General features: G+C 43.2%; 1 protein-coding gene across 2 annotated transcripts in view; it reads left to right on the top strand.

The window, feature by feature from the left end:
- Positions 1–14874, top strand: part of MYOF (myoferlin) — a 157808-nt gene that overhangs the window by 95373 nt on the left and 47561 nt on the right. For both annotated transcript variants that reach the window (XM_082630028.1, XM_082630027.1), the window contains exons 23-29: positions 561–753; positions 1918–2073; positions 5458–5589; positions 8424–8587; positions 11146–11260; positions 12741–12846; positions 14384–14529. In XM_082630028.1, the coding sequence (XP_082486154.1) occupies positions 561–753; positions 1918–2073; positions 5458–5589; positions 8424–8587; positions 11146–11260; positions 12741–12846; positions 14384–14529 (1012 nt within the window). The remainder of the gene's footprint in view (positions 1–560; positions 754–1917; positions 2074–5457; positions 5590–8423; positions 8588–11145; positions 11261–12740; positions 12847–14383; positions 14530–14874) is intronic.

The raw sequence follows: 14874 nt of genomic DNA, 5'->3' as shown, positions 1-14874 counted from the left end.
CCAAAGCCTGTGTTCTTCATCATGATGTCATCTTCATCATGATGTCACACTGCATGTCAACACAGACAAACACTTTTCTTTATAAGTTCCAGGGATTCACAGACCTCCAGAGGCCCACCCGCAGACTGCCTAGGGGTGCATGGGTCCTAGGTTAGGAAGCCTTCCGCTCAATGATCCCTAATGTCCATTCTTCTCCTTCATTTTGTGGGTCTGTACAGTGATCATAGGAAGCAAAAGAAGGGAAGGAAGAAGCAGTTCCTCCCAACTGCTGCCACTGTTTCCATCTTCCCAGTGACTCCACGGGCCTTGGGTCAAACCCAAGGAATTTCTTTGGAATTTTCATCCCCCTGCATTCCCCATGAGAGTTAGGAGAGTCTGTCTGGCAGGTCTGCTCTTAAAGCCACATACACTCACCCTCAGCTTAGACCTGGTCACACTTTGTGGAGTCTATTAGGAAATTGATGTGGTTTGTGAGATGGGAACCAACCGTAAATGAACTTGACAGTCCTGAAGCCTAGCAAGCTCTTCTGCATATTCTCTGGTTCTTTTTCCGTTTTTAGATACACGTTGCCTCTCATAGAAGGAAAACCTAATATCACAGTTCTTGATACTCACATCCAAAAGCTGCGATCCAGAGCTCTCTCCCAGATACACGAGGCAGCTGTGAGGATGAGGTCTGAGGCCACAGAGGTGAAGTCCACATTGGCAGAAATCGAGGACTGGCTCGATAAATTAATGCAACTGACTGAAGAGGTAAGGCTTTTAAACTACACTTGACATGGAGGAGGGATTCTGTAGAAGGGCACCAGGGATAGAGATGGTAGTAGGGAAATCTAGTGCATTATCTTGCTTATTGAGCAGATCTAAAGCATGATGAAATTGAGGCATTACTGGGCTGACGTGCTAATGGATGCATCATTGAGGTCAGAGCAGAAGAAGAATTTTGAGTTGGTTGTCCTAGAAAAGTCTTCATAGTGGACAAATCATTACCAGTGTCATGGTACAATCAGAATATTTCAGTTAGAGTGATATAGTAGCAGATCTGTGTAGTACCTTTGTTTGGGATTGGGAAGACCTGGCTTTGATTGCCAGATCTACCATGTTTAACCTTGGGCAAGGTACTCAACCTCTCTAAGCCTCAGTTCCCCATATATTAAATGGAGATAAAACACAGCATTGCTTTATGAAGATTAAAGAAGGTGAAGAGCGTAAAGGCCTTAGCACAGTGTTGGGCACACAGTGAGTGCTGGATAACTGTTGGCTGCCATTGACCTCTGTGGGTTGGAAGAACAAGGGAGTAGAAGACCCTTCCTACTGACCTTCAGAGGTGGGGGGTGGAGGGTGGGTAGTCATATATTTGTGGATAGAAATACATTTGAAAAACACACATGTGATTACAGGAAATTTTTATTTTTTACTTTATGCTTTGGTACTTTCAGAGTTTTTTTTATAGTAAACTTATATCACCTTTATAATCAGAAAAAGAGAGGTTTAAAAAAACTAAGTTAATATTTCATATTTGGAAAATACCAAATTGTGAGGTAGAGATGCTCTATGTCCTGTGAAATACATGAAGCCTGTAACCCCTTGACTGCTGTCTATGGCTTTCTTCAAATGATGGGAGAGATAAAAGAGGGTATTTTCCAAAATTCCTCTCAGAGCTCTGTAGATAGGGCCTTTGGCAGGTGAAGCTCCTCTCCTGCTTCCCTCTTTTCCCTTTGGCCAGTCACAGGCTGCCTCCCAGCCCTGCAAGCTGTGGTCCTGGAAGATGTGAGAGTCAGGAATTTGGGCAGAGCCCTAACCACAGTGTTTCTTTGCTAAATGGAGCCCTGAGGGTCCAGCCTGCAGGGTCTGTGGTGTCTCTGCATTTAGACTAACTATAGCTTTGCTTCCTTTTCCACCCACTCATGTGACCAGCCTCAGAACAGCATGCCTGACATCATCATCTGGATGATCCGGGGAGAGAAAAGATTGGCCTACGCACGCATTCCCGCGCATCAGGTTTTATACTCCACCAGTGGTGACAATGCATCTGGGAAATACTGTGGGAAAACCCAAACCATCTTTCTGAAGGTATGGCTTCATCACTGTGTAATGTGAAATACTTAAGTGCAAAACCCATATTCCCAAGAAGGGCTGATTTATATTATTTGCCAGTCATTGAATGGCTAGGGCAATTGTGATCCATTTCAGCCTATTCTGGCACTTCCTCTAGGGTGGTAATTCCCAGAGTGGCCTGAGGTCTGCTGGCTTCAAACAAGGACACTTCCATAGAAGTCTCTGTGACACTAATATTAATATGGCATTGTGAATGCTTTGCTTTCTGGAATGATTTTCCACTTCTAATGTCTGATGTGAAGCAATGCCTCTCTTCCTTTCTAATGAGCGTTTGGGAAGCAGAAAAAAAGGGAAGGTAATATAGATAGTCCATGGAATCTATACCCTAAGCAAATGGGTCCTCAAATTGAAAAATTTTGAGAATTACTATTTTAGGACCAGGGTTCTGAACATTTTTTGGAGTCCTAGACTCCTTTAAGAGCCTGATGAAAGCTACTGGCCCTCTCTTCCAAAAGAATGCACATCTCCAATGCATCCAATATTTTGCATCCAATTCAGGGGCTTCGTAGAACCCATAAATCCATCCCAGGACCCTGGATTAAGAACTTCTCTTATGTGCCTAAGGAGAACCAGAGGAGGGCCTGGGGATGGAAACAAAGAGATCCAAATAGTTGCCAGATGCAAGTTTTTCATCCCTCTCCCTGCCAGACTCCAACCGAGTTCCTCGGAATTTCAGGGAGAGGAAAAAAATTCAAAGGAGAAAAAGCAGTCAGGGGAGAATGTTCTCTTAAAACAGGGAGATATTTTCCTCTTTAATCAAGAGGGTGAAAATAGAACCAGAATGATTATCTTCCTTCAAGTGTCTCTCGGTGGAATAAATTTTACTTAAGATAGAACCACAGTTATAATTGACCTCAGCAGTGCGTGGAAGCAAACTGATTAATAAATGAAACTTCACAGGGGGTGAGAGAGCTCTGTAGATAGGGCCTTTGGCAGGTGATGCTCCCCTTCTGCTTCCCTCTTTTCCCTTTGGCCAGTCACAGGCTGCCTCCCAGCCCTGCAAGCTGTCGTCCTAGAAGATGTGAGTGTCAGGAATTTGGGCAGAGCCCTAACCACAGTGTTTCTTTGCCAAATGCAGCCCTGAGGGTCCAGCCTGCAGTGGTATTCTCTGCATTAGGTTTCCGAACTCAGTGGATAAACAGCAAAATGCTTTTAAGAGAATGTTGTATGTATTTATTGATTTTGTTAATACTCATTATCCAGTTTAGGGAGTTATTTAATTCAGTGGGTTTTTTGTTGGTCTTAGGGCCCCTTTCACTCTCAAAAAAGTCATTGGAGACCCCAGAGAGCATTTGTGTATGTGGGTTACATCTATCAATATTTACTGTAATAGAAATTAAAACTGACATTAAAAAGTATTTATTAATATATTTTAAAATAAACAATAATAAACCCATTATAGGTTAACATAAACTATATATTTTTATAAAATATAACTATTTCCTTTTAAAAATCAGAGAGCAGAGTGATACTGTTTTGCATTTTTGCAAACCTGGCTTCACAGAAATATAACTAGATTCTCAAAACTGCTTCTACGTTTCGTCCGATGGACTAAGTTGCTTGGTTGAAGTATATGAAGAGAATCTGGCCTCACACAGTTATGTATTTGGAAAAGGGAGGAGTATTTTAATAACTTTTTCAGATAATTATGGGTACTCATCTTTGATACAATACCAAACTCAAGTGGTAGCTTTTAAAATGTTAATTGCAGTGTGGAATCTGACCTATATCAGTGAACTTTTCATTCTCTGCTACCTTAAAATCCATTGGTCTATCTTGTACTTTGAATGGCTCTTTTAGCCATGCATGATTTTGTAACATTAAGCATTCATTTGGAAAATATTGATTCACTGAGTTATGCAAATCTTCCTAATGTTGACACATTTCATCATACAATATTTTTAAAAATCACATTCATTGGGACTTCTTGGTGGCACAGTGGTCAAGAATCCGCCTGCCAATGCAGGGGACACGGGTTCAAGCCCTGGTCCGGGAAGATCCCACATACCACAGAGCAACTAAGCCCGTGTGCCACAACTACTGAGCCTGTGCTCTAGAGCCCGTGAGCCACAACTACTGAGCCTGCATGCCACAACTACTGAAGCCCACATGCCTGGAGCCTGTGCTCTGCAACAAGAGAAGCCACTACAATGAGAAGCCCACGCACCGCAACAGAGTAGCCCCTGCTCACTGCAACTAGAGAAAAGCCCGTGTGCAGCAATGAAGACCCAAAGCAGCCAAAAATAAATAAATAAATAAAAAGAAAAAAAAATCACATTCACTGATATCACTTACAAGAAAAGCCCTTATGTATTGGGATGCTATCAAGCTCACCCACCGAGACAGAAACAAATTTTCCAAAATTCTAATTTTAACTTGAAACCTTGAATTTTATCATTGCAACAAAATACAGTCACCTGTTATCCTTGAAATGACAGTCTCACTTTGTTTATTTTCAAGAAAATGTCTGCCCCATATATCCAAGTATGAATAACCATATTTGTCAGCCAATCACTGTTTCAGGAAGAAAAGGTATTCTATTAAAAAAAAAAAAAGGGCTTCCCTGGTGGCACGGTGGTTGAGAGTCTGCCTGCCGATGCAGGGGACATGGGTTCGTGCCCCGGTCCGGGAAGATCCCACATGCCGCGGAGCGGCTGGGCCCATGAGCCATGGCCACTAAGCCTGCACGTCCTGAGCCTGTGCTCCACACGGGAGAGGCCACAACAGTGAGAGGCCCGCGTACCGCAAAAAAAAAAAAAAAAAAGGCTAGTTCGGTTCACAGCTCAACTGCATAAGTTTTTTTCTCAGAATATGCACTAATATGCAGCAGGATTTCATCACACAAAATATTAAAAAGACATGTCTTCAGGGATCACGATTTAGGCTTAGCCATTTTACTGCTTTATCAAAGGAATTAATAAGTAAAACTGGCATTTTGTTTTCTTCACTGAGAGTGATGAAGAAAACCATTACTACCAGTGCGGTTCGGTGTTGCTGTCTTGATTCCTGCTACAGTGCTTGGAGTTTTCTCCACCACTGCTTTGCACCATCAGTGCAAATGTCAGTACAGTGAAAAGAGCAAGTAACATCCTAGTATTATTAGGAAAGTAGTTTTGACCTCGTGAGCCTCCTGGAAAGGTCTCAGGGACACCCAGGGGTTCCTGCTCTACTTGTTATTTTAATCTTTGCAGAAGGGTTATTTGGAAATATTTTAGCTGCACAAACAAAGTTAGACTGCTGAAAACAATGATTAGATGTTCAGTCTACTTTTGTTTTGAGCTTAATGCACAGCCTGTACTGTGCCCAGCATAACGGGTCATGTTATTGTGCATTTCACAGTACCCACAGGAAAAAAACAATGGACCAAAGGTGCCTGTGGAGTTGCGTGTGAACATCTGGCTGGGCCTAAGTGCTGTTGAGAAGAAGTTCAATAGCTTCGCAGAAGGAACATTCACCGTCTTTGCTGAAATGGTACATTTAATGACATCACGCTTTTCCTCTTTGCGTGGGAGTACTTTACTTTTCATCCTAAGGGAAAATATTCAGATGTCAAACCAGCCACCCATAATCGCTACCTAAAACCCCACACTCAAGGGCCCTTAACGAAGGGGATAGGGAAAGATTGACTGGAAGTCTACACTGGGACACCCCAGAGTGATTCACACAAAAGCAACCCAGGAGTGAGGACGCTTGAGAGGTGCTGACCTTGAGAAGCCTGCTTGGGGTCTGGAGTGGGTTTTTTTTTTAATTGAAAATATAGTTGATTTACACTATTGTGTTAATTTCTACTCCACAGCAAAGTGTCTGGAGTCTTTAAACCACAGAAGACTCAATCCTCAGTTGGGGAAGCCTCAGAGGGGTTTGCCCAAGGGCAAAGAAAATGCTGCCTGGATACTTGAAAAACAATAGAGATAATTTGTAAATCCTTCACTGAGTTAAAAATTCATTTAGCTAATTAGAAATCTCATTAGAGTTAAACCAATGAAAATAATTTTCACAAACTTTTACAGCTAAAAGTGGTGTTAGTTGGATTTTTTTTTTTACTGAAAGTACTTATTGTTGTAAATTTATTAGATATATTCAGTGGGTCTCTTCTGACAATTTTCAGATGAGCTCCATTCTTTTACAGATAGGCCTTCATGCTCAAATAATTGGGGAGAAGACTATCTTCATTCTAACTAATTTGTAATTGTGTTTCTGCTGCCCACCACTATGCCTGACCACTGGTTTAGGATTGTGGTTCTGTTGTGCTTGATGGGCAAGAAAACCCATGGCCATCTTTTAGTTTTGCTTTTTTAAATTTAACAGTGCCTGGCACATAGTAGGCTCCTATAAATATTTATTAAATAAATAAATGGTGACAGAATTCACCCATCCATCCATCCACCCATCCAAGCTTTTAGAGAGTGGTGGCTTTATGTCGGGCACAGAGGCAGAGGCTGAAGATGATGAAGCAGCCAAGCCCTGTCCTCAAGGATCTCAAAATCTATCACAATAATAAAACTGGGTGTCTTGTTAGAAAGAAACCCACCCCGAGGACTGTGATTCTGTAGCTGAGTTAGGGATTAGCACCTGCAATGTGGGTGGATACAGGGCATTGCGGTCCACTTTGAGAAGCAGTGAAACCCATGGGAAACACAAAGTCCTTAGGATGCAAGCTTTGAAGTGCGACTGGAGAGAAATAGAGGGTGGGCTGGAGGCCTCAAGGGAGGCCCTGAGTCACAGATGTTGATGGTCAGTCATCTGGGTGGTGTGGAGGGGGCATCAGAGCACATGTGGGAGGGGCTCGCTTCTGCCCTCCTGTGGGATTTCTTGGCATCCACCTGCCCTACAGCTCTGTGGCTGGGGCCCAGAGAAGCTAGCACTGAGCAAGGAACAACCCTTCCTCTGTTTCCCACTTCCACATCCTTCCTTGCATAGAGCGAACTCTAGTTTCAACAGGTGTAGAGATGATCCACCCATTTTAGTTGTTTTGCGTGACTCTAGTTTCTCCAAATTCTAACAGCCTCTGAGTACCAGAAGGGGCACACTAATGACAGTAATGGAAATTTCACTGGTTCTTGCCTTCCTGGGCTAATACCAGACCTCAGTTCTCTGCAAAAATTCCCCCCGCCAAATTTCTGGGGGTCTCACTAGTGCTGTCTTAGATATTGCTCTGAGCTTTAGGCACAGGGGGCTGTGAGACTTGGGGGCACATGCATGGCTTCTTTGGTTTCCAAGTGACAAGGACACAGAGTGGAGGAGCAGTTCCTGCCACTTCTACTTGGAAGCCAGCATGGCTGTAGTATAATCCAGGTGAGGACCTTGGCATGGACAAGAGGGCAGCAGCAGCAGTGGAGATGGGAGCCTCATGTGGCTTTGAGGCCTTTAACTAGCAGCTGTGGGGCGGGACCATTAGCACACGTGAAGCACCTCAGAGACCTCCAGTTTCCTTATCAGGCCCCTGCCCAAACTTCTTCCATCATCCTTCAGCCAAAAACTCCCCTGCTGCTTATACAAATGGTCTTCTCAGTGAGCTCATCAGCAGACAAACAGAGATATCAGCTTGGACCCAAACAGAGACTCTGACCACTGGCAAATCTCAACCCTCTTTATGGTTGACATAGTGAAAAACAGACCATTGTAGATTTTATAGATTCTGTCTTAGAAAGGAGTGCCCTGTAAACCTGGGTCTGCCATTGCCACAAAACCTGCTTCCAGAAAGGTCTTGGTCTACTCACCATACTCCAGAGGGGATGAAGGCTCAGAATTTTTAGGCCACATAAAAGCTGGGTGCTAAAGGACCTTCATGTTTCAGATGGATTCTTTGTGCTGCCCAGGAAATGTACCATTAATTATAATATTGTTTCTGTGGGGAAATGTGCCCAACTTCTCGGCAGCAGACTTATAAATAAAGTTTTAGAAGACTACATGTTCATAAATTGAGGACTTTTGTAGGTATCTAAAAGATTAGGTTCGGAGCACTATTTGGAGCCATTGAAAATAATGGTAGAAACAACTAGCATGATATATCAATGTTTACAAAGCACTTTCACAATCATTTGTACATTTGAACTTCAGAACAACCCTATGAGAAAGGTAGTATTATCCTCAGTTTACAGATGAGAACACTGAGTCTTAGAAAGATGAATGATTTACTGAAGTTGCATAATCAGCAACAGCGCAACTTAGGTCCATACCTTCTGAATATAAAGCTTTTTCACTTTTCCTCATTGTTTAGCCTAGGTCCTAGATGGACTTGAAAATTTATGTGTTGGCTTTATTTCTTGCTCCCTGATGATGTTTCTCCAATTTCTTTTTAATAGTATGAAAATCAAGCTCTTATGTTTGGAAAATGGGGCACTTCTGGATTAGTGGGTCGTCATAAATTTTCTGATGTCACAGGAAAAATAAAACTCAAGAGGGAATTCTTTTTGCCTCCAAAAGGCTGGGAATGGGAAGGAGACTGGATAGTTGATCCTGAAAAAAGGTAAGTTTTTCATTTTCTGAGAAAAAAGGATGGTAATGAAGTCTTTCCTTAGAAATTGCTAAGTGAATCTTCTCCATCATCATTCTTGATCATATTTACATAACACCCACTGAGCAGAAGTAAGTCCACAGAAACTCACAGAAACTTGAAAGATGTCATCAATATCCCGTAATAAAACAAAAAAGTATAAAAAGCACCTGGTACTAACATTATTGAGAACTTATGACGTGTGAATGTGTGAAGCAGTGGGATAAACACATGCATCATCTTACTGAATCTGGATTGCAGTCCTACAAGATAGGTGGTATCAGAAATCATGAGGAGTCTGAGATTTTTATCCTACTTGCAAGCTAGCAAGGTCACCTGCCACAGTTTCGTGGATGTTGGCAGGAGACACAAGACTCCTAAAGCAGAGACAAAGGACTTTTTTTTTTTTTTTTTTGCAGTACGCGGGCCTCTCACTGCTGCGGCCTCTCCCGTTGCGGAGCACAGGCTCCGGACGCGCAGGCTCAGCGGCCGTGGCTCACGGGCCCAGCCGCTCCGCGGCATGTGGGATCTTCCCGGACCGGGGCACGAACCCGTGTCCCCTGCATCGGCAGGCGGACTCTCAACCACTGCGCCACCAGGGAAGCCTGACAAAGGACTCTATTGCCCACAGCAAATAGTAGTACCAGAGTATCAACATTTGCTCCTGTTCTCCAAGCCCCAATTCCCACAGGGTGACAAAAAGAGGGCCAGGTGACACTTGCACATGAAGTGGACTGTGTAATAGGAAAGGAACCCTGAGCTTAGGGCACCTGAATCCTTTATAATGGGTAGGTAGTAAGCATGCTGGCCCTTTGCTCTGGAGAGAAACACTATGTCTTCTGAGGTTGTTCCTCATATAAACATCCTTGAGAAGATCATGGAGCCTGTGTTTAGACTCACAAAGAATTATCTCCCAACATAAAATAGTATTATCTCCACTTTACAGATGAAACTGAGACCTAGAGGGATTAAGTCACTTGTCCAAAGGCACACAGACTGTGGGTGAGTGGTGTAGACAGGGCTAGAACCCAAATCTAGCCTGGGCACCAAAACCAGTTCTCAACTGTTATGCTGGAATGTCTGCAGGAAACAGTAGAGGGCATAATTTAAGTGGATGAATTGTATGGTATGTGAATTATATGTCAAAGGCTATTATTAAACAGGAAGAAAGAAACAGTACAGGGGGCAAGCATGTGTCCCCTGGAGTCTGGAGGAAACGAAAGCCTGGTTTCCACGTGTTGGCAAAAGCACTGGAACCAGAATGCCCTCTTTTCTCCAGCTCAGGACAGTGTACTTGTGTTTGGAGGAAACACGCTTGTGAAGTTGGATTTTAAGACCTTAAACTAGAGTTTGCTCTCTCTGTCCACATTTGTTTCCCATAATGACACAGGATTAGGGAAGGAAGGAAAGAAGTGTGCTGGGTCTGGTCTGTTAAGACCCAGTGTCTGCACATGATTGCTTTTAACCCATGACAGCTTGCTTTGGATGGAGTTGGGGTTGCTGGTGAGGGGAAGGGAAATGGGATTTGAATTGGAAAGAAGGAAGGAAGGTTAGTGAGGACAGGGAAAGGCCAGGGGAATTGGGACTGGAAAAGCAGGTCAGAGCCTGTCGGAGCTGGATGGGACCCCATAGGTGGCAGCCAGTTCTGTTCTCCTTCTCTGGGGCCCAGAGAAGTGACGGACAAGCCCAATTGATACAAAGGGTGGGAACTTTCTGTTTTCTGATTTCTTTCCAGTGCTTGATTCTAGGGAAGGATACAGCAGGGGAAAGAGGTAGAGACAGTAAAAGGGAAAAAGAAACCTCACTTGAGTGGATACCTGGCAGAAGACTTAAGTCAAAGTTGGAACCTCTGTACTTTCTTCTCTGGGTTGTCAAAATAGTTCTAAATCCAAGAGGAAAATTGGCATGGCAGGGAGTCAGTATGGATTTCTCAAGTGCCCAAATGGACTTTGGAGTCTTAAATGACCTGGTTTGGCTGTCATCCCTACCTAGGAACTATCCAGAAAATGTAAACTCCTCCCTTCAGTTTGTGTTACGTAGACCAAGCAAGCCATGAGTAAAAGCTTCCACACTAGGCCCCAGGAGACCGTCTCCATTCCATTTTTTAAAATAGGTAGAAAGAGGGAAGATGACTCTTTATTCTTTTGAACTGTTAGCCAAGAGTCTTGCTGAGAAAATGCTGAATGGCCCTGACCTGACACAGAAACAGAAGCCTGGTCCCTAGATGAAGCTGCCCACAATGCTGTTTTCCCAGTCCCCACCCTAATTACTGGGCAGGAGCAACTTTGATAATTTGAAAAGTTCTCTGTAATTTAGCGCTCATTGTTCCAGCGGCCCCTCTTCAAAGGAATGTCAAAAGCTATTAGTACAAAGAAGAGTTTGGAGTGGAGAACCCAATGGGATAGACGAGGAGGGAACGGGGGCCACCCCCAGGGTGTAGATGTCTCCCCGCCATTGGAAATAGATGGGGTGGTCAGTGACCACCTTTGGTAATGTTTCTCCTTTGGTAACGCGAGCCTCCTGTCCCTCAGCTTGCTGACCGAGGCGGATGCGGGTCACACAGAGTTCACAGATGAATTGTATCAGAACGAGAGTCGCTACCCCCGGGGCCAGTGGAAGCCAGCAGAGGACACCTACACGGATGCGGTGAGTGCAGCTCCGGGGGATAAGCCCTCCTGCGTGAGCTGGGAGAAACCATCGCTGGATCACCAACCACAAGGCGGAGCTGCCTGGTCCCTTCTGCTCCATCTCATGTCATAAAGCTTTCCCTTTATAACTGGAGCCTCCAAAGCGCATCTGTAATTGATTCCTATAGGAAAGACATGGGGCCTATTTAACTAGGTGTTGGTACATGGTAAAGTCTGGGTTGTGAAGTTTTTTTTACTATATTTATTATGGAACTAGTTTTTAAAATCATAACAAATTGAATGCTCATGTCTTTAGAATACTCAAACAGCATAAAAGGAAATTAAAAGTAATTCTTCTCCCTGATCCATATCCCATCCCCACCCCCAGAGATAACCACTGAACCACTGATAGCAGTTTTCTGTTCCTATACAAATATATAACTTCTTTTTTTCCCCACCTGAATTGTGTTGCATGCACAGTTCTGCAACTTGTATTTTTCACATAATATATCTTGGACATCTTTTGATATCAATACATACAGGTCTATGAGCCATTTAAAAAATTCCTACAGAGTGTTTTATTATATGTACCCCTCTATAATTTATTTAACCAATCCCCTCCTTGTGGATAGTCAGGGGTTTTCCCCCCAGTCTTTGTTTTTTATAAACAAAGTGACAATGAACATCCTTATACATACATTCTTATTCACTTATGAAAGTTTGTCTGTAGGAGAGGCACCTGTTGGCTTGGTCAAGGTTTCAGTGCATATAAAAATTTGACAAATATTGGCAAACTACTTTCAAAGAGGTTGTACAAATTTATATTTCTAGCAGTAGCATAGGGGATTGTTTTTCTAGACACCCTCCCACTTTAACATCTTTGTCAGTACATGAATAGATGGTATCCTGTCGTTATTTCAATTTTCACACTCTTAAAGTGAAGCTGACTATTTTTCTATGTTTACGGACCTCCTTTATTTCCTTTACTATGAACTTTTTTCATAACTCTGTCAGTTTTAATGCAGAACTTAAGTCAATATTTCACGTAAACTTTGCTCAGTCTTACATGATTAGCATCTACAACCTCCTGTAGCATTACCCCATTCTTGAAAACATGTGGTTTTCATGCTTTATCCATCTCTGATGGGTTCTCTGCAATATAACCCCTCATAAAGAGTTGCATCATTTCATAATATTAAGTTGAACCATATGAAATTGCTGATATTTGATCATTTTTGACCTACAAAAACAATTTCCCATGGTTTAACATAACATATTCCCTAATAGTGGAAGCAGAAAGTATTCTTTAAAAATCTAGTTATTGTTCAACAATCGTGTATAAATAAAGATTATGGCTTTTTCTGAGAAAGATTGATGTGTATGATGGTATTGAAATGAGTGAGTCTATAGTTAAGTGTGAGGAATTCTATCTCACCTTTGCATCTTATTTAACACACTGTGGCTTCTTCTTCTCTTTTTTTTTTTTTTTTTTTTTTAAGAACGGTGATAAAGCAGCATCACCCAGCGAGCTCACTTGCCCTCCAGGTTGGGAATGGGAAGATGATGCATGGGTCTATGACATTAATCGTGCAGTGGATGAGAGAGGTAACATTTCAGACCTATTACCTGACCAGGGACCCTCCAGCAATGCCTTGGTTAAAGTCAGGTTTCCTTGGGAGGGAGGAGTCTCACGCCCCTTCCTCTAAGATGACCAGGTCAGGTGGTGTTACCTGTGACTATTCAGATGCAAAATCTGAAGGACAAGCAACTACTTGGACAGGTGCAGGGTGGCGTCTGTCAAGAATGAAAGATACAAAGTAACAGGATGCCGGGTGGCTGGACTTTGAGATGCCGGGGATCCAATGAGAATTTGGGAGGGGACTGGAGTTTGGAGCTTCTCTAGTCTAACCACAGCATATCCTCCCTGGGAACATCACACTCGGGCCCCCTAGCTCAGAAAAAAGAACTGCAAAATGCCTTAAAAGTCACCCTACTCAGCAATAATGCAGATTATTGACATAGCTTCTGGTAATGATATTTATCCTTTTTTCTTTAAAAAAAAAAATTTACTTATTTATTTATTTTGGCTGCATTTGGTCTTCGTTGCTGTGCACGGGCTTTCTCTAGTTGTGGTGAGCGGGGGCTACTCTTTGTTGCGGTGCGCGGGCTTCTCATTGCCGTGGCTTCTCTTATTGTGGAGCACGGGCTCCAGGCTCATGAGCTTCAGTAGTTGTGGCACGCGGGCTCAGTAGTTGTGGCTCTCAGGCTCTAGAGCGCAGGTTCAGTCAGTAGTTGTGGCGCACGGGCTCAGTTGCTCTGCGGCATGTGAGATCTTCCCAGACCAGGGCTCGAACCCATGTCCCCTGCATTGGCAGGCAGATTCTTAACCACTGTGCCACCAGGGAAGTCAGATATTTATCCTTTTCTACAAAGAGTAATCTAAAGTTAAATGAACTAGAACATTCAGAATTATCAAGAGAGAAAATTTGACTTTTAGATTTCTTACAAGAGGGAATAGTACACACGAAAGAACTAGCATTGATAAGGAAGGTTTCAAATAGATTATGTTTCTTGATGATCTTGATGCACACACCAGGCCTTTTAATAATAGTTAATGTTTTTTGAGTGCAAACTATATGCTAATCATGGTCCTAGTGCTTTGCATGCATTATTTTGATTAATTCTTTTGAAAAAGGTATATTTTACCTTTCTGCTGGGGAAATTGGACCATCAGCAGGTTTACTAATTTGCAAGAAACTTTAAAAGTAAACAGCCCCCATGTAGTGATGCAGGGGTTTGAACACAGGCTGTTGACTACACAGGCCATGCCCTTCATCACTGTCCCCAGATGCCTCTTGCATTGTGCTTTACTCTTAGATGCACTCAATTACCATGAATGACTGGAAGTAGAAACATGGAGGAGAACCCCAGGGCCGCAGAGGAAGCTTCTTGAAGAGGGATCCAGGGGAATGGGGCTGTATTCAATTTGGCTGATGGCAGCAAAGTGATAGGAGCAGTGGCGTTCAATCATGACAGTGGAGAATGTTGCGGGGCAGAGAGTGACCGAATGACTCCTGGAACTTTATTTGGCAATCTGACAAGTGCATCTCTCTTGGATAACCATTCACAACCTCTGTTCCAGGCTGGGAGTATGGAATTATCATTCCTCCTGATAATAAGCCCAAATCCTGGGTTGCAGCAGAAAAAATGTATCATACTCATAGACGCCGAAGGCTGGTCCGAAAACGCAAGAAAGATTTAACACAAACCACTGCAAGTACTGCAAGGGTAAGAGGAGCAGTGGGAGGGAGCTGGGGGCTCCGCCTTCCAGACCACACAGAACCACGGTTAACTCGGCGACTTCTACAGGAACCATTTGCCAGTCAAGGGCCTGATGCCCTGCTCAAGGGTTATAAAAGTGTATCCCCACCCCAAACCTGCTGTTTTAGGAACTCTGGGGGTGGAGCCCAGCATTCTGTGTTTCAGTAAGTCTTCCAGGTGATTCTGAAGCAGGCTAAATAATGAGAACCACTCAAGAGGCAGTACTAGAAACAAATTATTTTGGTAGCATAATGTAGTAGTGGCAATAGCTCAGGACTTGGAACAAGACACCTGAGGATTCAAATCCTGGCT

The sequence above is a fragment of the Mesoplodon mirus genome (genome assembly GCF_964341445.2).
Source record: "Mesoplodon mirus genome assembly, chromosome: 2".
Lineage (NCBI taxonomy): Eukaryota > Metazoa > Chordata > Mammalia > Artiodactyla > Ziphiidae > Mesoplodon > Mesoplodon mirus.
The sequence above is the reverse complement of the archived record's forward strand: the minus strand, read 5'-3'. Positions and strand labels throughout refer to the sequence as shown.